The sequence below is a fragment of the Podarcis muralis genome, chromosome 12, assembly GCF_964188315.1.
Source record: "Podarcis muralis chromosome 12, rPodMur119.hap1.1, whole genome shotgun sequence".
Lineage (NCBI taxonomy): Eukaryota > Metazoa > Chordata > Lepidosauria > Squamata > Lacertidae > Podarcis > Podarcis muralis.
In genome coordinates this window covers 46,489,779-46,514,507 of record NC_135666.1, presented here as the reverse complement: position 1 = coordinate 46,514,507, position 24,729 = coordinate 46,489,779, and the positions used below count along the sequence as shown (strand labels likewise).

The window sequence follows — 24,729 nt, the reverse complement described above, 5'->3', positions numbered from 1 at the left end:
TGTTTGATGCCTCGGCCCAGTATACCTGAAGGAGCATCTCCACCTCCATCGATACAGCTCTGAGGGCCTTCTGGCAGTTCCCTCCTGTGAGAAGTGATGGTGCAGGGACCCAGGTTGAGGGCCTTCTCGGTAGTGGCACCCGCCCTGTGGAACGCCCTCCCATCAGATGTCAAAGACGTAAACACCTATCTGACTTTTATAGACATCTGAAGGCAACCCTGTTTAGGGAAGTCTTTAACGTTTGATGTTTTATCCTGTTTTTAATATTTTGCTGTGAGTAGCTGGAGAAACCCAGCCAGATGGGCAAGGTATAAATAATAGGTTATATTATTATTATTATTATTATTATTATTATTATTATGAGCGGGTTTGAGGAGGCTGCATGAGATACTTTGCTAGAGCTCCTACGATTCATGCACAGAGGAACAAGCTTCAGGCTGGGTAAATGCGAAAAGCAGGACGCAATCTGCACATGTAGGGACACTCTCCAGTCCGTTTATGGGAAGCGTACCCTGAGAAAATCACCCTGCTAACCTTTATTATTTATTTCTCCTGGAAAAAGCGTTTCACCAACACTGAAGCAATGAATGATGGGATTACCCAGACAAGCTTTTTCTATAAGGAAAGTCTTCCAAAAGCAGGCATCCTACCTGGGTCGGTATTTTCAACGGGCTTGTTACCAACGACCTCTGAAGGGCGAAACCCAATCTCTTCTAGCCACGGCTGCAGCTCATAATAAGCATCTGCAACTTGCTGCAGGATATAGACGCAGTATTCCGCCACTTCTTCTCCTTTGCTCTGCGCGAGATCCAAAATTTTGCGGACCTGCGGAAAGATCACATGAGACGTCAGAGATCTACAGAGGCAGCGGATTAATAGGTAGAGTACTCTCAAGCGCTCTACAGTCAATTGCTGTTGTGGGGCAACACATTATCTGCCTTCTTCTTTGCAGAACCAATAACAACATCCCGATGTTGCATTTTTTCTGCATGCATGGTTTTTAACGGAGCTGAGGCTACACCACCACGTCGTGCTAAATGCCAATCGCACCAGTTGCGAGTAGAGGGACACTATCTGGCGTGACACAACAGCAGGCATCATTCAACATGTTACTGTCAGGAGCTCAGTCTACACTCGAGTAGGACCCTGGCAGAGACACATGCCCGACTGGCATGTTCTCTCCCTCCTGGTCGATCGTTCGGGAGCTTCAAAAGCTTTCTTCAGCCCGAACATCACAGCGACCGATGCCAACAGACATCGGCACACTTAGAGATCCGCAGAGTCTTCACAGCTTGCGTAACAGAACTCATCAACTCAGCATTTTGGCTAATCTACGTTTATTTACATATAAACACACACAGAGCACTGCAACATGGCTCCCTCTCTCTCTAGCATCAGACAGCAAAGAGAGAGAAAACAAAGGACAATAGTCCCACTTCACAGAACACAGTAACACAAACATCCTGTCTCCATCACTTCCCACTCTGTGGAGTCAAAACATACACCATCATGTGACAGACAACAATCCCATGACTGCAATCAGGGAGCAGGAATTCTAACAGTTACCACCCTCCCCCTTTATGTGCATTTCTGTTTCCGCATGATTCACCCATGAAACTGGCGGGAAAGAATCATATGTCACGGGATACAGCCCCAACTTTCAGCCCACATTTCTGCGGGTTAAATGGGGGTGCAATCCGATTTTCTCTCCCTCAAAAAGCAGAAATGAGTGCTGACTCAGGTCAACTTGGTTTCCAGAAGTGGCGTTTACGTCGTGTGAAAGGTCACATAAAATGTGACCCTTATCACATAAGGAAAACTCTTAATCTCAAGGTTGTGGGTTCAAGCCCCCAATGCAGGGGGTTGAACCAGATTATCTTCATAGTCCCTTACAAATCTATGATCATGCAAAGGGAACGATGAGCTGTCTGAATGCAACCTGAATCTCTTCTCTGTTTTATGATTTAGGGATCCAGTATACCTGAAGGAGCGTCTCCACCCCCATCGTTCTGCCTGGACGCTGAGGTCCAGCGCCGAGGGCCTTCTGGTGGTTCCCTCGCTGCGAGAAGCCAAGTTACAGGGAACCAGGCAGAGGGCCTTCTCGGTAGTGGCACCCGCCCTGTGGAATGCTCTCCCACCAGATGTCAAAGAGAAAAACAACTACCAGACTTTGAGAAGACATCTGAAGGCAGCCCTGTTTAGGAAAGCTTTTAATGTTTAATAGACTACAGTGGTGCCTCGCAAGACGAAATTAATTCGTTCCGCGAGTTTTGTCGTCTTGCCATTTTTTTCGTCTTGCGAAGCACGGTGTCGGGACAGTTTTGGAAAAGCTTTAAAAATCACCAAAGTCTTTAAAAAACTCAAAAAAGGCTACCACACCGCGTTCTATGAGTTGCTCCTCGAAGTCAAGTCGCAACTGTATTAAAAGTGTTAAGAAAAAGGAAACAAACTTGCAAGACGTTTCCGTCTTGCGAAGCAAGCCCATAGGGAAAATCGTCTTGTGAAGCAACTCAAAAAACAAAAAACCCTTTCGTCTAGCGAGTTTTTTGTCTTGCAAGGCATTCGTCTTGCAAGGTACCACTGTATTGTATTTTAATATTCTATTGGAAGCCGCCCAGAGTGGTGGGGGAAACCCGGCCAGATGGGCGGGGTATAAATTAATAATAATAATAATAATCCCACAACTTCAGTCTTGTGACATGCGGAAAACAACCCTCCAGATGTCTTTGCCCAAACATTGACCCAACTACCATCATACAAGCAAACACGCAGGACTCTGAATCCCAAGAATCTGATTAAGCTAATCTGCTCCCCAAATGCGCAGACTTTCAGAGAAACCGTGGTTAGATTTGGCAACGGGCCACCTGTCTCGCCACATCGGTTTGAACACCAGCTAAAGGGCATAAACGCAAAATAAAAAAATTCCTTCCAGTAGCACCTTAGAGACCAAGTACGTTTGTTATTGGTATGAGCTTTCGTGTGCATGCATACTTATTCAGATACACTGACACAGAAGTCACCAGACCCTTATATATAGTGAGAGGGTGGGGAGGGTATTACTCAGAAGAGTGGTGGGAATGGGTGATTGGCTGATAGGTGTGGTAAACCTGTTGATGACTGTTAACGAATGCAGGAAAAAACAAGGGGTGAGATGGCTAGAAATAGCTTTATCATGTACAGTATAATGAGATAAGAATCCAATGTCTCTATTCAGACCAGGTCTCTCCATGGTTTTAAGTTTGGTAATAAGTTGCAGTTCAGCAATTTCTCTTTCCAGTCTATTTCTGAAATTCTTTTGTAATAAGACAGCTACTTTGAGATCTTGTATAGAATGTCCTGGGAGACTGAAGTGTTCTCCTATCGGTTTCTCTGTCTTGTGATCAGAAGGTCGGCAGTTCAAATCCCCGCGACGGGGTGGCTCCCGTTGCTCGGTCCCTGCTCCTGCCAACTTAGCAGTTCGAAAGCATGTCAAATGCAAGTAGATAAATAGGTACCGCTCCGGCGGAAAAGTAAACATCGTTTCCGTGTGCTGCTCTGGTTCGCCAGAAGTGGCTTAGTCATGCTGGCCACGTGACCCGGAAGCTGTCTGCGGACAAACGCCAGCTCCTCGGCCTATAGAGCGAGATGAGCGTTGCAACCCCAGAGTCATCCGCGACTGGACCTAACAGTCAGGGGTCCCTTTACCTTTACCTTTATCCTTTGGCATAGGGTTTGACCTGTTTGTCCAATATAGAGAGCTGAAGGGCACTGTTGGCATTTGATGGCATATGCAATGTTAGAAGATGAGCAATTAAATAGTCCTATACCAATAGTCCTATACCGATAACAGGGACGCGGGTGGCGCTGTGGGTAAAACCTCAGCGCCTAGGACTTGCCGATCGCATGGTCGGCGGTTCGAATCCCCGCGGCGGGGTGAGCTCCCGTTGTTCGGTCCCAGCTCCTGCCCACCTAGCAGTTCGAAAGCACCCTTAAGTGCAAGTAGATAAATAGGTACCGCTTTATAGCGGGAAGGTAAACGGCGTTTCCGTGTGCTGCTCTGGTGCCGGTTCGCCGGAGCAGCTTTGTCACGCTGGCCACGTGACCCGGAAGTGTCTGCGGACAGCGCTGGCTCCCGGCCTCTAGAGTGAGATGAGCGCACAACCCTAGAGTCTGTCAAGACAGGCAGGGGTACCTTTTACCTTTTATACCGATAACAAACTTAGTTGGTCTCTAAGGTGCTACAGGAAGGAATTTTTTAATTTTGTTTTGACTACAGCAGACCAGCATGGCTACCTACCTGTCACTAGAACTATGGAAGGCATGAATACATTTCCACAAACACAGCAGGAGTCATTTTGAGCCTTGAGAATTGGCACCTTGAAGAATCTCCGAGTACACAAAACACCCTGACTGACTGCAGTGAGGGAATGAAATTTCAAAGGTTGAATAACTGGTTCCTTAAGCCCATTAGCCAGAGGCTGCAGAAAACTAACAATTATTAACTGGAGAAACAGAATTAACTCCCGAGGCTGGAGGAAGGGTCAGTTATGGCCAGAAGTACAGGTTTTCTCTCCTGTACTGTTTAGAAAAAAAACCTCCACATAAAGCATCTTTGTCTTACTGGAATGTTGGCAGGAGGAGACTATTATTTGCATGGGCTATGGCTCTGTCAATTGGGACAAATGAGCCCAGAACAACAACAGTGAGATGTCCAGGGTCCACATGAATACAGGCCCATCTCACTTTTTGTACTGATCTTAGTATGTTGTACGGGACGCGGGTGGCGCTGTGGGTTAAACCACAGAGCCTAGGACTTGCCAATCAGAAGGTCAGCAGTTCGAATCCCCGTGACGGGGTGCGCTCCCGTTGCTCGGTCCCTGCTCCTGCCAACCTAGCAGTTCGAAAGCATGTCAAAGTGCAAGTAGATAAATAGGTACCACTCTGGCAGGAAGGTAAACAACATTTCCATGCGCTGCTCTGGTTCGCCAGAAGCGGCTTAGTCATGCTGGCCACGTGACCCGGAAGCTGTACGCTGGCTCCCTTGGCCAATAAAGCGAGATGAGCACCGCAACCCCAGAGTTGGCCACGACTGGACCTAATGGTCAGGGGTCCCTTTACCTTTACCTTTTAGTATGTTGTACTACAGAGACGAGGAAACATTTTTGGTTCCACAGGCCAGATCTTTATCAGGATTGGCCTTCTGGGCAAAATCTGCTGCGCCACATGATGTCACTGTGATGTCATGTGGCTGCCCCGCCCACCTGTCCGAATCCCTTGTGAGCTTCCCAGGCGCTCAGTCGCCACTGGGGGAAGTCAGACGGAAGCAGCCGTCCTTTATTTTGCTTCACAGGGGACAGACAAAAGGGAGACGTCCTCTCCTCCTTCCCAACGCAGCAGAAATTGACGGCGAAGAAGCGGGAACAAAGCGATAGGAGGAAGCCCTTGCAGTCGTCCCCCTGTTTTTCCAGCCCCAATGTCAGAGGTGCAAAGGGGAAACGCAGGGAGGAGTGCAGAGGGCTTGAAAAGAGCAGCGCCGGGGTGAAGATGAATCATTGTCTAACCCAGGGGTCAGCAAACCTTTTCAGCAGGGGGCTGGTCCACAGTCCCTCAGACCTTGTGGGGGGCCAAAAAATATTTTTTTTGGGGGGGGAATCAAACGAATTCCTATGCCCCACAAATAACCCAGAGATGCATTTTAATAATAATAATAGTAGTAGTAGTAGTAGTAGTAGTAGTAGTAGTAGTAGTAATAAATAAATAAATAAATAAATAAATAAATAAATAAATATTTATACTCCACCCTCACTGGCCAGAGCCGGGCTCAGGGTGGCTAACACCAATAAAATCACAGTAAAAACATAATAGGGGGGGAAGGGGGGGAGGGAAAAAAACCAATTTAAAAGATAGCCTCATTTTAAAGTAGCTGATAAATCAAGACCATAAGGGGAGGGAAACATAAGGGTCAGACTGAGTCCAAACCAAAGGCCAGGCGGAACAGCTCTGTCTTGCAGGCCTTGCGGAAAGATGTCAAGTCCCGCAGGGCCCTAATCTCTTGTGACAGAGCGTTCCACCACGTCGGGGCCAGTATTGAAAAGGCCCTGGCCCTAGTTGAGACCAATCTAACCTCCTTGAGGCTTGGGACCTCCAAAGTGTTGTTATTTGTGGACCTTAAGGTCCTCCGCAGGGCATACCAGGAGAGGCGGTCCTGTAGGTATGTGGGTCCTAGGCCACATTTTAAATAAAAGCACACATTCTACTCACGTAAAAACATCGGGAAGGCCCCACAAATAACTCAGAGATGCATTTTAAATAAAAGGACACATTCTGCTCATGTAAAAACACACTGGGACGGGCCAGATTGAGAAGGCGATTGGGCCGGATCTGGCCCCCGGGCCTTAGTTTGCTTACCCCTGGTCTAACATCTCTACTGGCAAATCAGAACGAATGCTCACAGAATAGTCAACCTCCTCTAACCTCCTTGCCATTGAATCCGAATACAGTGGTACCTTGGATTAAGTACTTAATTCGTTCTGGAGGTCCGTTTCTTAACCTGAAACTGTTCTTAACCTGAAGCACCACTTTAGCTAATGGGGCCTCCTGCTGCTGCCGCGCCGCCGGAGCCCAATTTCTGTTCTTATCCTGAAGCAAATTTCTTAAGCTGAAGCGCTATTTCTGGCTTAGTGGAGTATGTAACCTGAAGCGTATGTAACCCGAGGTACCACTGTACAAGTCTGAAATGGCTGCAGATACCTTGTCCGCATGCGTAGGATATTGCGCTGCAATCTCAGCATCCTCGGTAGAGAAATATTCATTCTTGATCAAGTTGTCAATCAAACACTGGGTATTACGGACTTTGCCAACCAGCAGCTCTCGGTGCACTTTTAGCAAATTAACGAAGGACGGCGGACGGGCTGCCGAAGGACCTTGTTGAAGAATCTCTCCATTACGGGGGGACTGAGCTTCCATCGTGATGAGAGTAAGAGGCTGCTTCTTCCAAACTCATCTTTGGAAAGCGGCAGAGGTGCGGTGTAAAGTTGCCTCGGCCGCCGGCTCCATGCAAGAGGAACGATTCTGCTCGGCTTTGCTGGATCTGCAAAGAGAGGAGCACGCAAACCTTCATTAAGCTGTAGGGCTACTCAGAGGAAATGTCACAGAGTCACATGAGCTAATTGGAAATTGTGGTTTTATTATTGGTTTTTATTTATTAAGTCTGGGTACCACCCTTTGTAGATCTCAGGGTAGTTCATGACATGAAATCCCAATATTAATAAACACAAAATAATAATAATAAAAATAAGAACAAAAGCTTTCTTTTAATCTTTCGGATTATCTACAATTTTCTCTTCTATATTTACGCATTAAATTTATATCTTGTTTCTTCTTTAGCTGCCATGCCAGCAATTTACCTGGTCTGTTAGCAAATCTGAAGTTTTTCCAGGAGATTCCTTGGAATCTTGTTTTTATGATTTATGGTTGATACATCTCTGTAAAATTTTAAGTTGAAAAACCAAATGAACAAATTTATTTTTAAAAGAACAAAAGAACAAAAGCAAGGCAATAATCTCCCTCTCCCACAACACAATTAAAAGGACACTGAATGGCAATCAGCCAAAGGCCTGGTTGAATAGGAATGTTTTCGCCTCATAACCATACATGTATAATGAAGGCGCCAGGCGATCTTCCCTGGGGAGAGCATTCAACAGACGGGGAGCCACTGCAGAGAAGGCCCTGTTCTTGTGTTGCCTGCCTCCACACCTCTTGAGGAGGCGGCACACAAAGGAGGACCGCAGAAGATGATCTCAGGGTCCAGGTAGATTCATATGGAAAGAGGTACTGTGGTCCTGAGCCATTTCAAGCTTTATAGGTCAAAACCAGCACTTTGAATTGGACCCGGAAACTAATTGGTAGCCAATGCAGTCGGACCAGGATCGGTGCAACATGCTCAAACCATCTTGCTCTAGGTTGGCAGCCCAGTTTTGCACTAGCTGAAGTTTCCTTTTTTTTAAATAACTTTTTATTCAAAATTAAAACAAAACATATTATCCAGAAACATATCATCCTTATTTCCCCCCATTTTTTCTCCCTCCCCCTCCCCCCCCACAGAACCCACCCACCCCCCAACTTCCCTCAGTTCCAGTCTTTGCTTTCTCTAAAAATGCTGTTTTCTGCATGTTACACAGTTGTATAGATCCTCAAACTATTTAGCTGATTGTTATCAATAAAAAGTTTGTGAATGTTTATTCAAAACCAGCCAAGGAGTCCAGTTCGCTTCGTTGTGTCTTCAAATACTTTGTAAAGGGTTCCCATTCATCTTTAAAGTCACAGCTATCCTTGTCCCGTAGCTTGTATGTCAGTTTTGCCAGTTCTGCATAATCCATCAATTTTTCTTGCCATGGTTCTTTAGTTGAGGTTTCTTCAGTCTTCCGTCCTTGTTTGATGGAAGTTTCCAAGCCATCTTCAGAGGCAGCCCCACATATCACCCACGGAAGTAATCTAACCTAGAGGTTACCTTGAGTTACATACGCTTCAGGTTACAGACGCTTCAGGTTACAGACTCCGCTAGCCTAGAAATAGTACCTTGGGTTAAGAACTTTGCTTCAGGATGAAAACAGAACAGAGAACTGACGGCAGGAGTGTGTGTGGCTGTCCAGATGGTGTCATAGGAACAAATCATCACGAACGCACAAGAAAAAGGATGTCTGGAGGCAGCCACATCTTTGGCTCTGGCCGTCGGTTCATGTCTTTGGTGTGGCCAAAGCTCAGCGGTGAAGACTGCAAGCAGAATTCAATTCCTGGCATCTCCAGGTTGGTCTGGGAAGAAGGATGGCTGCCCATGACCCTGGAGAAATTCTGCCATTCTGAGATAGGCGGACCAATGGGGCAACTCAGCACAAAGCCACTTCCTTTATTTCTCAAGAGGGCTGAGATCCCGGAAAGCATCTCTCCCCCCCCCCCCCCCCGCAAACACACACATCAAAGGCATGCGCTTGCAACATCGTTTGGAAGTTACCCAGCTAATTAATTACCACCAGGCACGCTCTCTCTGCAAAAGCACCCAGGTGATTCAGCCTTGGAGAACATATATAAAGTCCTCTGTGGCTTAGCTAGAGCTGAATTTTCGGCACAAAATATCGGCTAATGTGGTCGACTGATAATTGACCGGTACGTAGATTAGCATCAGTACAATATATCTAAATAGCAGCCTGATGACACAAAGCTCCCATAATATTTATTTAAACCCAGTGCTGTGCCTGACATTTAACGATTTGAGAATCGTACTTTCGAAGGCATATTATGCATACTTCCGAAAGGCTTTTTATCTGTTTGAAAATCACTCCCAAATTATTGTTTTCCTAGCCACTCTTGAGAATTACAGGCAACAGTAGATGTTTTCTTTGGTTTTTTTAAAAACAGATTCAAAAGCTGAAAACATATTTGTGTTTCTATAGTTATAATCTCTGAGATAATGGAGGTGATATTAAAAGAGATGCACTCTTGCATATAATGTAAAAGCAGGCATAATGATACTTTAAAGAGATGAGAAGACTGTTATTAACTCTCTTTTAGTTGTTTTAAGATATACAATAGCAATAAAAGCATATTTATTACAGATGTGTTTGCAAGCCTGGGCTCCTTTGGGACAATGAGTGGGATATAAATACATAAAGAAATAAAAAAAAATGAATACAGTTCATTCTAAATGCAGGATCGATGCCTCGATACCATTATGAACTCAAATAATCATTAATGATAAGTCAAATGGCTGTATGGAGGGGCGCCTGATAAACACACGTGTTGAATGGACGTAAATTCGCTTTTCACTTTGGAATAAAAATCTCAGGCACGCTTGAAAAGAGAAAGCCTCTGCACTGAAAGCTTTCAAATACAGTGGTACCTCGGGTTAAGTACTTAATTCGTTCCGGATGTCTGTTCTTAACCTGAAACTATTCTTAACCTGAAGCACCACTTTAGCTAATGGGGCCTCCCACTGCCGCCGCGCCGCCAGAGCACAATTTCTGTTCTCATCCTGAAGCAAAGTTCTTAACCCGAGGTACTATTTCTGGGTTAGCGGAGTCTGTAACCTGAAGCGTATGTAACCCGAGGTACTACTGTAAATAAAATTATTTCCGAGTGGTGAACAGGAAATCCTTCCTGGCAAAGAGATAGGTTAAAATGATAGGCTCTTCAAGTGATCAGATTCATGGTTGAAATCCTTCCATTTGTTGTTGTTTTGTTGTTGTTTAGTCGTTTAGTTGTGTCAGACCCCATGGACCAGAACACGCCAGGCACTTCTGTCTTCCACTGCCTCCTGCAGTTTGGTCAAACTCATGTTGGTAGCTTCGAGAACACTGTCCAACCATCTCGTCCTCTGTTGTCCCCTTCTCCTTGTGCCCTCCATCTTTCCCAACATCAGGGTCTTTTCCAGGGAGTCTTCTCTTCTCATGAGGTGGCCAAAGTATTGGAGCCTCAGCTTCAGGATCTGTCTTTCCAGTGAGCACTCAGGGCTGATTTCCTTCAGAATGGATAGGTTTGATCTTCTTGCAGTCCATGGGACTCTCAAGAGTCTCCTCCAGCACCATAATTCAAAAGCATCAATTCTTGGCTAGAGCTTCTGGCTAAAATGTGGCTCACATGTTTGAGCTGCAAGAATTGCTCAACACAAGGATGTCACAAATTCCTGAGACAAGGGTGTGTCTCTCCCTGAAGAAACTAGAAACTCTGGGACTGCAGTTCAGGAGGATGGCTGAAATCCAGAGCACGATAAAGGAACCAAAAAAACAAGCAAACACACAAATAAGCAAAACCAGGTATTACTACTTATGCCAATGCAACTATTAAAAATTCCGAACCTATTACACCTATTAATGTTTTTCCTACAACTGGATAAACTCAAGGGACAACTGGATAAAATCTAGGGGTGATACACAACGTAGCAGATCTATTGAACTCAGTGGATCTGAATGCTGGAGAGAGAAAAATAAAAAACTAAATTAAGGAGTTGGGGAAGTCAGGCATGAAAAATTGCTCAATATCTCAGATATTTTCTCAGCTATGTGCAGAGCTGAACACATGAAATCCCAGCTGTTTTCCCAGTTTCCTGGTGAAAACTTTATTTTCCCCACCACCACCAAACCTTCCTACACCTGCGCAGCATTAGGGAACTTTCATGTACGACCTGTTAAGATTTCCTCGCCAAGGATGGCAAATGTTGATTAACAATTAAAACTTCTAAAAGCAATTCTGATCCAGTTTGCAGGCTGGGAAAGATCTCTTCTTAGAAGGCTTCTTGGAGGAGGGAAGTTGTCAATAGGTGTGGAGAAAACAACAATGTTCATGGGGAAGGAATTCCAAGGGGTAGAGACACCAATTTTGGGGCAGGACAGACCCCCGATAAGGGGGCATCTGCAAGGAGGTTATCTTAGGTATCTGGGTCCCAAACTGTATAGGGCTTTGCACACCAAAACCAGCACCTCGAAATCAGCCTAAGTTCACTGCGAGTGAGAGAAATTATTTCTGTCTTGCCAGAGTGGTGCATGCTCTGGTTATCTCCAACTTGGACTACTGCAATGCGCTCTATGTGGGGCTACCTTTGAAGGTGACCTGGAAACTACAACTAATCCAGAATGTGGCAGCTAGACGGGTGACTGGGAGCGGCTACCGAGACCACATAACACCGGTCCTGAAAGATCTACATTGGCTCTCAGGACGTTTCTGAGCACAATTCAAAGTGTTGGTGCTGACTTTTAAAGCCCTAAACGGCCTCGGCCCAGTATACCTGAAGGAGCATCTCCACCCCCATCGTTCAGCCCGGACACGGAGATCCAGCTCCAAGGGCCTTCTGGCGGTTCCCTCCCTGCAAGAAGTGAGGTTGCAGGGAACCAGGCAGAGGGCCTTCTCGGTGGTGGCACCCGCCCTGTGGAATGCCCTCTCCTCAGATGTCAAGGAAATAAACATCTATCTGACTTGTGGAAGACATCTGAAGGCAGCCAAGTGTTTTGGACTACAAGGGGCTGATGGGAACTATAGTTCAAAAACCTGCCAGCCCCCAGTTTGGGAAAAGCTTGCACAGACCAGACTGTAACTCAGGACCCCAGCTTGACCCCACGTGTTCATACGATGCAAGTCCAATACTCTTATATTTTACAGCACATGGGGTCTGGAAAATATATTTCAAAAATAAGGGTGCAGACCAGGCTTCCTGCACCCAGCACTCGCTCATGTTGCCCATGCGAATCTTGGGACATTTTGCACCGAAAGCAAATTAATAATTATAGTATTTTTAAATCACAGGCACACATCTCCTTTCGACTGGCGAGTCTTCACTCTCTCTTCTACTCAATCGGCTGTGAATGGGAAGCAGGGCAGAAGTCTCTGGAGTCGGGCACCCAAAACACTTCTTTCCGGGGAAGAGGCTAGTCCTCATGATCTCAATTCTCTCATTTTATTTATATGCCACTTAATTTTTTAGGCAAAGGCCCAAGCCGTTTATATGAAACGGTGTAAAAATATTTGTTGAAAAATAGCAACGAACACAGACCGCGGTAGACACAGTAATAAAATGGCTGAAATAGAAATGAAGTACGATTTTAAATCTACAGATTTTGGGGGGAAAGGGGCGAAATAAAATCACATGTTTTGGATAGGCTTGCCTAAACAACAACGAACAAGTTTTTGGCAGGTCCTGAAAGAAGTGGAAGGAAGGGGGCATGTTTGCTGACAGCTGCTGCCAATGCAAAGAAGTGTCTAACCACAATCCATCTGCTTCTCTCTGCTGGGGGCCTCTGCCAATTAACTGCCAATTAAAGCAGCACCCAAGGAGACCCCTGCCTCTTAGCCGGCACCCACAAATGGCCTTCAGTCTTGCCGCATTTCAGTGTTTTTAGGTGGCATGCAATGATGCCCTCTCTCTCTTTAGGGTTTCTGCCTCTCTCTTTTAACAAGGAATCCTAGATTTGCAAAGTTGGAAGGGAACCCCCGGGGTCATCAAGTCCAACCCCCCTGCAACTCAGCAAACAAACACCCAGTTAAAAAAACAACCCAAATAAACAAATAAACAAACTTGCATCCTCAGGCACGATCCTCCAATTCTAGGATGGAGGAGGGAAGGTCTCTTGATCCGCAGGCCAGTCAAGGTGGGGGGGAGTGGCAGGAGAAAATACCCACCCCCGGGATCAGCTCCGCCCCATGGCCGGGTTCAGGAGCGCGTTTCTGCCGGGCTCGACTTGGCCATCCCTGCCCGCAGCTTGCAGGATGCTGGAGTCGTCCGCGGCTGTGTTTCCTAATGGGGAGAGATCCTCTATTCCCCTCACCAATCCTGGCCTTTTTCGCGGGGGGTGGGGTGTGGATCTCTCGCCCTCCTCTGGCTGCTCTCCAGCCCCCCACGCCTGCCGCCTCCTCGGTCGAAAACTTTCCAAGTGAGCGCCGGAAACGTCCCCGCGGCTGGATCATGGGAGAAAGGGAGGCGGAGAAAGGAAAAGTGAAAGTGCGGGGAGGAGGAAGCAGGCGGGCGCCTCCCCGGCGCGGCCCGCCGAAAGTGAGAGCGGGCGCTGCGGCGGCTTCTCCTGCCGCCCCCTCCCCGGGATCCCGAGCCGATCGCGCCGGATCCCAGCCTGCCCCGCCCGGCTAAAGGGGATGCGGGCGAGCCGGGCGCCGCCCTCCTCCGGAGACGTCTGGAGGGGCTGGAAGGTGCGCTTTGGGCAACGCGGAGGCGGGAGCAGAACGGGATCTGGAGAGCAAAGGATCCCCGTTCCTCGGGTCCCGAACGGAGCAAGATCTCCCGGGCTGTATCACGGGATCCCGGGAGATCTTTGATCCTCCTGATTTGGAGGGCAGGTATTCGACGGCTGCGCCAATTTCCCCTGCACAGAATCGCAGGCTTGGCCACGAGGAGAATCATCAGCAGGACCAGTGGTCAGGGATGATGGGCATTGGAGTCCCTCAAACAGTTGTTTTTGGACTGCCATCACCCCTAGCTAGCAGGACCAGTGATAATGGGAATTGTAGTCCCCAAAACACTTGTTTTTGGACTGCCATCAGACCTAGCTAGCAGGACCAGTGGTCTGGGATGATGGGAATTGTAGTCCCCAAAACAACTGTTTTTGGACTGCCATCACCCCTAGCTAGCAGGACCAGTGGTCTGGGATGATGGGAATTGTAGTCCCAAAAACAGCTGGAGACCCAAATTTGGGAAACACCGATCTAGTCCAGTCTCCTGGCATGCAAGCATCTTTCACCCAACATGGGTCTTGAACCCAAGACCCTAAGATTAAGAGTCTCACGCACTGCCTGTTGAGCTATGCAGAGGATCTTGGAAAGATCTCTCATAAATTAAAAGCATCTCAAGGGCAGAGTTCAAATTTTTTAAAAAATTCTCATACAGCTATTGAAGCGCATGGTCACTCAGTGTGCCAGAGGTATATGCAAATGTCTGGCTCATTTAGGACTAGGTAGAACCTTTACTCACAGAAATGATGAACCACACCGGTGCAGAATACTTTTGTTTTTACTAATCTTTATTTGGAAAGGGAATCTTGCTATGATTTAATACTTCATTATCCCTTTGCGCTGTGAAGTTTCGCCCGTCCACGCCGTTACATTTTACAGTTTAAATAAAAAGTGAAAGAGTACTTATAACATTCATTTAAAAAGAAAAAACCACTTCAGATATATATTTATAGATTTGCCCAAGTAAGGCCACCTTTTTAGTGGATGAAACATTTTAAATTAAGCTTGGATTGACTGAAGTGTGCGCTCCTACTGAACAGCGCCGTACCTTTTAGGTCCTTTTTTCTTTTCCCAAACTCAACATCTTGGTTATGCACAATGCTACCGGTGCGATCACATCAACATGTTTGATGTGACAAGATGGGGGGGAGTTCAGAGATCTGCATGGGGTAATTAAAACAGCGGGAAATTTACGAGCCAGAAACAACACTTCTTCCCCTACTCCAAAATAAATTAGTTCAAAATCTCCATGGTGAAACAGGTGTTTTTTTGGGGAAACCAGCTTTTTTTATTATAAAAATAAATAAAAGGGGGGTGGAGATGCAAGAAAGACCGACAGCGCCAGCTCTGTGTGATATTTTTGATGACAGACCGAGCTGGTATGCAGACACCCTTGTCAATTAAAGCAAATTGTGTGGTCCGTCATCAGTCTGGCTTTGTAGTGTTTGCCATGGAGATAGGAAACAAAGCAAAAAACCAACCTGGAATAAATACAGTTAATATTGCAGTTGTGTATTAGAAGCACAACTTAATCAAGGACCACCTTAAATGTCATTAATCAAGGATGCACCCAAGAGCTTTTTGTTCTCATTTTTGGATGCAATCCTACAGCATCCTAGATGGAAGTACCACTGAATTCAATGGGGCTCACAACTGAGCAGACATGCATAGGATTTAACAAAATAAGAGAGGTACTCAAATATAAGGATGATCAAGAGAAACCAAAGCAGGTGATTCTAAAACATTTCTTTATTCTTTCGTTATCTCATTTTCGCTGAGGGCAGCTTCAATTTCATCAAAAACCGGCACGGGTCCTGCATAGTCATTCGTCTGTATAGAGTCTAATTTCTTCTGGTAGTCCACTGGCAAACCGTTCTGCTTTGCACCCATGCAAATGACCTACGAAGAACCACATTAAATGAGGATTTAAAGCAGCAGTATTATTTATGTATGCCACTACTGCAGCCCATGTTTCGTTAGCCCAAAAATGGAAAACGAGCGAGGTCCCAACTAAAGAAGAATGGCAACTTAAGCTGATGAAATATGCGCAGCTTGTGGACCTAACATATAGAATAAGAGGACAAGAAGAACATACGTTTAAAGAAGATTGGAAAATGTTTATTGAATGTACAGGGGGAAATTGTGTACACTTGAAAACATGGGCAGCATTAAGATAAATTCAACAGTGTCAATAAGTTTCGATTGATGTAATAACGGAATACTGAATGGTTTAGTTTATGTAAAATATGCAGGGATTTATGATATGCAAAATGAACCATGGAAAGTGAAGAAGGGGAGTCACTGATATTTTAAGGACGTTTAAAGGAATATTGTAAATTGTAAAACAGAAAATGTAATAAAATTTGTATTAAAAAAAATAAAGCGGCAGTGTTTGATTCCACAAGCCATATCCACACATAGAACCTGGGAAAGGGATGATGAGAATACGTTAGTGCTGGTTCACACATACCCGCACGAAACTCCATTTCTGTGTACTGGATGATTGGCAGGTGAGTGTGTAATTTGATTCAAACGGGCAGCTAATGGGTGGGCATTCAACTCAGTTTTACTCGGAATAGATCCAGTGATCTATTCAACCGAAGGAAAATCAGTTGTACAACACCCAATCAAAACATTTCCCTTGGGGTTTAAGATCAAGCCCATTCACACTTACAAACCACAACCTGACAAGACATGGGAGGATGTGCCTATCGCCACACCAGAGGACCCACAGGAAAGGATGGGGTGAGCTCACACCCGTTTTCCCCAGTTGCCTCCTCTCCCTGCAGCACTTCCCAAACTTTCCCTGAGGATCCACAGATCCCAGGAGAGGCTTTTTAAAGGGCACTGGAGGGGCTGTTTACATCTTCAGAATCTGGTCCTAGTTAAAGGTAAAGGGATCCCTGACTGTTAGGTCCAGATGCAGCCGATTCTGGGTTTGTGGCGCTCATCTCACTTTACTGGCCAAGGGAGCCAGCGTACAGCTTCCGGGTTATGTGGCCAGGACTAAGCTGCTTCTGGCGAACCAGAGCAGTGCACGGAAACGCTGTTTACCTTCCCGCTGGAGTGGTACCTATTTATCCACTTGCACTTTGATGTGCTTTCAAACTGCTAGGTGAGCAGGAGCAGGGACCGAGCAACAGGAGCTCACCCCATTGCAGGGATTCGAACCGCCGACTTTCTGATTGGCAAGCCCTAGGCCATGGGTAGGCAAACTAAGGCCTGGGGGCCGGATCTGGCCCAATCGCCTTCTAAATCCGGCCCGCGGATGGTCCAGGAATCAGCGTGTTTTTACATGAGTAGAATGTGCCCTTTTATTTAAAATGCATCTCTGGGTTATTTGCGGGGCCTGCCTGGTGTTTTTACATGAGTAGAATGTGTGCTTTTATTTAAAATGCATCTCTGGGTTATTTGTGGGGCATAGGAATCCATTCATTCCCTCCCCCCCCCCAAATATAGTCTGGCCTCCCACAAGATCTGAGGGACAGTGGACTGGCCCCCTGCTGAAAATGTTTGCTGACTCCTGCCCTAGGCTCTGTGGTTTAGACCACAGCGCCACCCGCGTCCCGGGTCCTACGCAGGAAGCAGCAAAATAAAGCAGAAATGCTCATTCTACGACTTGGTTTCCTGAAACTGAAAACGTGTCCTGCCCCTAAGATTGGCAAGGCAACAGCTTGTGGGAGCCGACAAAGGTGAGAGATGGGCAGATTACTTATTTCTCTCTACATCTAATGAGAAGGGGGCTGAGGGCAGTTATCTGTTCAGGGATACAAATCTGATTGTCTTAACCGGTTAAAAAATTGGATAATTAAAAAATAATAATAACCAGAAGTACAGTATATCAGTTTTTATTTGGGTAACAGTCTTGGCATCCAACAGCAGCTGAAAACTACTGTGTTATGGGCTGCATGTGCCATTAAGCGTCTGCCAAGCTACTCTTGACATGTAGTAACACGGCCAATGTTGGGAGCCTTAACAGATCTCACAGGTTTGGCAGGTTCAGCTGGTTCTGCATTTGAAACAGACATATGGAGCGTGTTAGTATCACTGGTGGATCATCTCCAGAAGCGCTGGGGCAACACCTCCTCATCCCTATTCCCAGGAGTGGAAAAGTCCATGATAGAAGAGAGGGGAGGTTGCTACTCAAGGGCTGCCCCATGGAAGAAAATGGAGCAAACTTGTTTTCTCCTGGTCTGGAGGGTAGGACTCGAACCCATGGCTTCAAGTTACAAGAAAGGAAATGACTCGGGAAGAACTTTCTGGCAGTAAGGAACGAAGCAGTTTCCCTTGGAAGGCTGTGAATGGATTCTCCTTCTTGGAGGTTTTTAAGCAGCGGTTGGGTGGCCATGTGTCATGGCGATTCCTGCACTGCAGGAAGTTGGGCTAGAGGACCTCTGAGGTCCCTTCCAACTCTATGATTCTATGATACCCTTCCTATCAGACTGGGCCCTGGCTCAAGACCGGATCCACCGTTTTTGTGCGCCATCGACAATAAATGTTTCAGCAGTTAGGAAGGAGGACCCAGCTAGGGGGGGGGAAAGCAATTGGGTGTTCCCAACCATTCTGCACATTCCTTCAATGTTCCCCCAACGCCACAAGGAAGAGACTTGTGCCTCCTATGGAGCCAGAACTGCTCTCTACTGCTACCGCTGCTTTTAAAGTACAGTGGTACCTCGGGTTACATACGCTTCAGGTTACATACGCTTCAGGTTACAGACTCTGCTAACCCAGAAATAGTGCTTCAGGTTAAGAACTTTGCTTCAGGATGAGAACAGAAATCGTGCTCTGGCGGCGCGGCAGCAGCAGGAGGCCCCATTAGCTAAAGTGGTGCTTCAGGTTAAGAACAGTTTCAGGTTAAGTACAGACCTCCGGAACGAATTAAGTACTTAACCTGAGGTTCCACTGTAGTCATGATCAGCTAGCTGCTGAACAAGGGTATGAGTTTAAGTCGGGCGCTTCCAAGCCAAGCTGGATCTGGGCTCAAGCTGACATGGTTCTTAGACAACCCTCTTAAAGGAGATGTATGACCAGCATCACACCATGATGCAGCATGGTTAGGAGAGTCAGCCACCTAACCCCTGCAAAGGAGAGGGCTGCAGAAGTGTCTTCAACTACACTGGTGGCCAAAATTGTGGAAACCTTTGGAGGAAAGTGGGAAGCGGGTGGTGCTGTGGGTTAAACCACAGAGCCTAGGACTTGCCGACCAGAAGGTGGGCGGTTCGAATCCCCGTGACGGAGTGAGCTCCCGTTGCTCAGTCCCTGCTGCTGCCAACCTAGCAGTTCGAAAGCACGTCAAAGTGCAAGTAGATAAATAGGTACCACTCCGGTGGGAAGGTAAATGGCATTTCCGTGCGCTGCTCTGGTTCGCCAGAAGCGGCTTAGTCATGCTGGCCACATGACCCAGAAGCTGTACGCCGGCTGCCTCGGCCAGTAAAGCGAGATGAGTGCTGCTACCCCAGTCGTCCGTGACTGGACCTAATGGGGTCCCTTTACCTTTACCTTAGTGGAAAATGTATTACCTTGGGGGAAAGTGTATTTCCGAGGTTTGATGGCTCACAACACCTGATTTGGCTCTCTAAACACTCGTGCTCATTGGCTACATTCAAATGAAGGAAAGGTACTGCATATCAACCTAAGCAAGTTGTGCTTCCCTTTTCTGGTTATTTGGTTATAACTTTTGATAGAATACAGATAACTGAGCAAACGTTGTTGCATTACATTCTTTATTAAATTATCTTTCCATTGATATATAATTTTATGGTATTACTCCAAAACAAAAGTGGTGTTATGAGCCATCAAACCTCGGAAATACACTTTTCCCAAAAGGTGTCCACAATTTAGGCCACTTGTGCATATTTATGGCCATGGCTATAGTAAAGGGACGCGGGTGGCGCTGTGGGTAAAAGCCTCAGCGCCTAGGGCTTGCCGATCGAAAGCTCGGCGGTTCGAATCCCCGCGGCAGGGTGCGCTCCTGTCGTTCGGTCCCAGCGCCTGCCAACCTAGCAGTTCGAAAGCACTCCTGGGTGCAAGTAGATAAATAGGGACCGCTTACTAGCGGGAAGGTAAATGGTGTTTCCGTGTGCGGCTCTGGCTTGCCAGAGCAGCGATGTCACGCTGGCCACGTGACCCGGAAGTGTCTCCGGACAGCGCTGGCCCCCGGCCTCTTGAGTGAGATGGGCGCACAACCCTAGAGTCTGTCAAGACTGCCCCGTACGGGCAGGGGTACCTTTACCTTTATAGTAAAGGGAGGAAGGTATCACTATGTCATCAGCCCGAATGATATGATACAGTGGTACCTCGGGTTACAGATGCTTCAGGTTACAGACTCCACTAACCCAGAAATAGTACCTGGGTTAAGTACTTTGCTTCAGGATGAGAACAGAAATTGCGCGACGGTGGCGCAGCAGCAGCAGGAGGCTCCATTAGCTAAAGTGGTACTCAGGTTAAGAACAGTTTCAGGTTAAGAACGGACCTCCAGAACAAATTAACCTGAGGTACCACTGTACAAGCAATTTGCCTAACTTAGCAGGCCTATTCTGAGCCTGAGTTTGCTCCTCAGTGGAGAAAAGGAGGCAGCGCTGATCTAGCTAAAGCACCTTATCACGTGGCAATCCCCAAGTGCCACTATAAAAGCACAACTCACGTAACCCTCGTATCAAAGTAGCTAAGCTATTTCGCTTTTCATGTTCCATGAATCGCTTAGGCCCAAAGGGGACAATTACTAAGCATCATGTAGGTAGGCTTTTATGAATGAGTTCATTTTCACTCGCAGAAAACCTACACTTTGTTGTTGTTGTTTAGTCGTTTAGTCGTGTCCGACTCTTCGTGACCCCATGGACCAGAGCACGCCAGGCACCTCTGTCCTCCACTACCTCCCGCAGTTTGGTCAAACTCATGCTGGTAACCTCGAAAACACTATCCAACCATCTCGTCCTCTGTCGTCCCCTTCTCCTTGTGCCCTCCATCTTTCCCAGCATCAGTGTCTTCTCCAGGGAGTCTTCTCTTCTCATGAGGTGGCCAAAGTACTGGAGCCTCAGCTTCAGGATCTGTCCTTCCAGTGAGCACTCAGGGCTGATTTCCTTAAGAATGGATGCGTTTGATCTTCTTGCAGTCCATGGGACTCTCAAGAGTCTCCTCCAGCACCATAATTCAAAAGCATCAATTCTTCGGCGATCAGCCTTCTTTATGGTCCAGCTCTCACTTCCATACATCACTACTGGGAAAACCATAGCTTTAACTATACGGACCTTTGTTGGCAAGGTGACGTCTCTACTTCTCAAGATGCTGTCTAGGCCTGTCATTGCCCTTCTCCCAAGAAGCAGGCGTCTTTTAATTTCGTGGCTGCTGTCACCATCTGCAGTGATCAACCTACACTTACTACTATGATTAGTAACCCAGTTTCTCTCTCATCCGCTCATATTCTCCTTAGAATCACATAGGAAACTTACCTTTTTATACTGCGGGGAAGGAAGGCCTAAGACATAGTCTGTCATTTGGTAGCTACGACTCTTAAGTGTTTTCCCTTCTTGAGTCTGGACTGTAACTTCTATTGGGATGTAAATACCTTGTTCAACTCCCTCTTGTCTGAAACAGAATAAGGAATACCTTTCAGATCAAATCACTAACTTGAAAAAGAAAGTGTAGTAGTTTGCTTTCTAAGCAGACTATTAATTTAGCAAGACACCCAGACCATAGACAAGGTAAGTTCATGAAATTTAGGCCATATCCAGATAGCAGCTTTCTGAGCTCCTGTTCACAAAATTAAGTTAGAAATAAATAGAGGGGAAGGGATGCGGGTGGCGCTGTGGGTAAAAGCCTCAGCGCCTAGGGCTTGCCGATCGAAAGGTCGGCGGTTCGAATCCCCGCGGCGGGGTGCGCTCCCGCTGCTCGGTCCCAGCGCCTGCCAACCTAGCAGTTCGAAAGCACCTTCAGGTGCAAGTAGATAAATAGGGACCGCTTACCAGCAGGAAGGTAAACGGCGTTTCCGTGTGCTGCGCTGGCTCGCCAGATGCAGCTTTGTCACGCTGGCCACGTGACCCGGAAGTGTCTCCGGACAGCGCTGGCCCCTGGCCTCTTGAGTGAGATGGGCGCACAACCCCAGAGTCTGTCAAGACTGGCCCGTACGGGCAGGGGTACCTTTACCTTTTAAATAGAGGGGAGGTATAGAGTTGTGTGGCTTTTTACTGAACATCGTTAGGTAATTTCTCTTATGGACTGTACTACATCACACCGTTGGTGCCATAATCTTCTGGCTGAATGGGGTAGGAATTGGCAACATGTCCATACAGCTTTTAAGGGCTTGGAAGCATAAAATGTTATGTATGCAACACTGGCCCTGTTAAAGAGGAAGAGACTCTAGTTAGCAGCGTTTATTAATAGGGGCAGTTATTTCAAGAAGTGAGTCACAAGGCTGCAGTCGCTACCAACCCCACCCTTGCCAGAAGAAGGAATTGCCACCACGTACAGACTTTTCACTTCCTTCCCTGATGCTTCTGCCTAGAATATCTGAAGTCATTGGCCAACCCATCAACCACCATGTGATGTGTGTTGTATGAACCCAAAGCTTTTTCTCAGAATGTGCTGCCAGTCATGGTTAGCGAGTGCAGTCTCACTGATTCATCTGCAATGTTACTTAACTCTTAATACTTACTAGAATACGTAAGATCGTAAGGGAGTTCCCCTGCCCAGCGAGGAGATCCCTGTTCCAATTGCTGCCACTATGCAGACCAGCACGAGAGAACCCCATTATTCATCTATTTAATGTTACCACCCTCTCTTGCGCCCAAAGCAGGGCACATTAAAATTAAACCAACATCGTAAGATAAAGCGCACAACCAAGAAGAAAGAAAACTACGACGACTTAATAAACAGCAGAAAATATTACGCAGGAATACCTAATCTTGAGGGACGCGGGTGGCGCTGTGGGTTAAACCACAGAGCCTAGGACTTGCTGATCAGAAGGTCGGCGGTTCGAATCCCCGTGACGGGGTGAGCTCCTGTTGCTCAGTCCCAGCTCCTGCCCACCTAGCAGTTTGAAAGCACGTCAAAGTGCAAGTAGATAAATAGGTACAGCTCCAGTGGGAAGGTACCGCTGCTCTGGTTCGCCAGAAGCGGCTTTGACATGCTGGTCACATGACTTGGAAGCTGTACGCCGGCTCCCTCGACCAATAAAGCGAGATGAGCGCCGCAACCCCAGAGTCGGTCACGACTGGACCTAATGGTCAGGGGTCCCTTTACCTTTACTTACCTAATCTTATGCGGGGGGTCAGTTCCAGGGGAATATGCATAAAATATGGGTATAGCCAAACCTTTGGAGCTGCCCTCTGGCTAAAGGGTAAGGGAGGAGAGAGCAAGTATCCCCAGCATTCCTAGAGCTTGGTGGCAAGGCAGAGAACTTAAAAGCTCTTTTTTTGCGCTGTGTAACCCCAAGTGGACCAGGCAGGAAAAGAGCCTTCAAGCTCTTCGCCTTGCTTAGGCCTAGACTTGAACCATTTTAAGCAGCCCACATATGGTTGCAACTCTGCAAGTCCAAATGAATGTCATAAGAGGGATTATGGCAATACAGTAATAAAACCATCCAGGTTAGGCACTGGTGTTCAGCAAAAGCCCCAGGGGAGAGGCCATCGTGCACAGCTCTAAACTCCTGCAACAGGTACAGTGGGAACCTCGGTTTTCGAACATAATCTGTTCCAGAAGACCGTTCAACTTCCGAAATGTTCAAAAACCAAGGCTCAAAGGGATGTCTGCAAATTCAGTTGAGAAAACTGAAAAACATGCAGCAGAAGGCATTCAACTTCCGGGTTTTGGGCGTTTGGGTTCCAAAACGTTTCTCAATGGAGACGTTTGAGAACCGAGTTTCCATTGTAGTTCCCCTTTAAAAAAAGATCTCCTGTTGCTTTCTGTTTCACCATTACAGCTGTCAATAGTGGTAAAGTAACTTTCTAGCACAATCCTATGCACGCTTACCTAGCAGTAAAGCCTGCCGAATACAGTAGGGCTTACCGCTGAGTAAGTATGCACAGGATCTGCATACTTATTACAACAGCGTAGTTCTTTATATTTTTCCTGCTGCTTTTATCAAAGATAAAAACCCCATCTGATTAAATCAGGTTCCGCAACAGGCGCCAAATACCCAATTAAAGCTGTTAATTCAGTAAGAAAAGTGAACTGATGGGCTTTGGTAATTAGCACATGCCGGAAAATCACTATTTTAAAAAAAAATCTTGCTTAGTTTCTATTCTGTAAATGTTACAAGTGAGCACTTCATACTCGAGCCATATTTCCCCCCCTGCACTGAAACTTGTTCACTTGGAGTCCGGCAATCGCTTTGGCAAAGAATTGATGCCATACATACAACAAAACACCCAGAACATTTAAGAAAGTGTGTGGCTCATTAAGTTATTAAATTGAGAGAAGATGACAGAACTTGGAAGACACCCACCTATCCAGAGAAGGTAAATCGGTAGGACTCATTCTCCATACGACTCCCCACACTTCATCGCCAGGACTATGGATTATAGTTGCTGTACTTCCATGCCAGCTAGAACTGGGCTTGCCATGATGAGAGCCAAAAGCAAGTTTGTAATCCTGCAGGTTAAAAGGAGGAGAACAATTAACCTCCGTTTATATATCTATAGGTTTAAAAGACATGTGATTAATTCAAACAAAGCTGTGGAGTGGATCGGTAAGACAGGAGAAAGAAAAGTGAATGGTGGGTCCAATTTAAAACCCCATTCATCATCAATAATAATAATAATAATAAACCATCCTGAGACCCCCGGGTATAGGGCGGTATATAAATTCAATTTATTATTATTATTATTATTATTATTATTATTATTATTATTATTATTAATTGAATTTATATACCACCCTATACCCGGGGGGTCTCAGGGCGGTTCACAGAATAAAATCAAGATATAAAACCACAAAATACCTAATAAAAATAAAAGCAACAACCCGCTCTTATAGAGTAATATATTAAGTCATAGAATTATGTTATAAATGTGAATATGATTTAGTGGA

The 24,729-nt window shown here is 46.4% G+C and overlaps 2 protein-coding genes across 9 annotated transcripts in view; both read right to left on the bottom strand.

The window, feature by feature from the left end:
- Positions 1 to 13,614, bottom strand: part of NOD1 (nucleotide binding oligomerization domain containing 1) — a 35,916-nt gene extending 22,302 nt beyond the window's left edge. The window contains exons 1-4 of one of the 3 annotated variants that reach the window (XM_028750182.2): positions 13,144 to 13,614; positions 7,386 to 7,463; positions 6,730 to 7,069; positions 651 to 825 (exon numbers count right to left, since the gene is read on the bottom strand). In XM_028750182.2, coding sequence (XP_028606015.2) covers positions 651 to 825; positions 6,730 to 6,945 — 391 coding nt within the window. In that variant the 5' untranslated portion in view covers positions 6,946 to 7,069; positions 7,386 to 7,463; positions 13,144 to 13,614. The remainder of the gene's footprint in view (positions 1 to 650; positions 826 to 6,729; positions 7,070 to 7,385; positions 7,464 to 13,143) is intronic. The other 2 variants (XM_028750183.2, XM_077916363.1) reach the window with 2 other exon arrangements.
- A 1,821-nt stretch (positions 13,615 to 15,435) lies between these two features.
- GGCT (gamma-glutamylcyclotransferase) overlaps positions 15,436 to 24,729 on the bottom strand; it is a 29,675-nt gene continuing 20,381 nt past the window's right edge. For 4 of the 6 annotated variants that reach the window (XM_077916361.1, XM_028750184.2, XM_077916359.1 and 1 more), the window contains 3 exons: positions 24,146 to 24,291; positions 21,153 to 21,288; positions 15,436 to 15,603 (listed from right to left, as the gene is read on the bottom strand). In XM_077916361.1, the coding sequence (XP_077772487.1) occupies positions 15,454 to 15,603; positions 21,153 to 21,288; positions 24,146 to 24,291 (432 nt within the window). In that variant the 3' untranslated portion in view covers positions 15,436 to 15,453. Of the gene's footprint in view, positions 15,604 to 17,536; positions 17,714 to 21,152; positions 21,289 to 24,145; positions 24,292 to 24,729 lie in introns of those variants that run through there. The other 2 variants (XM_028750193.2, XM_077916362.1) reach the window with 2 other exon arrangements.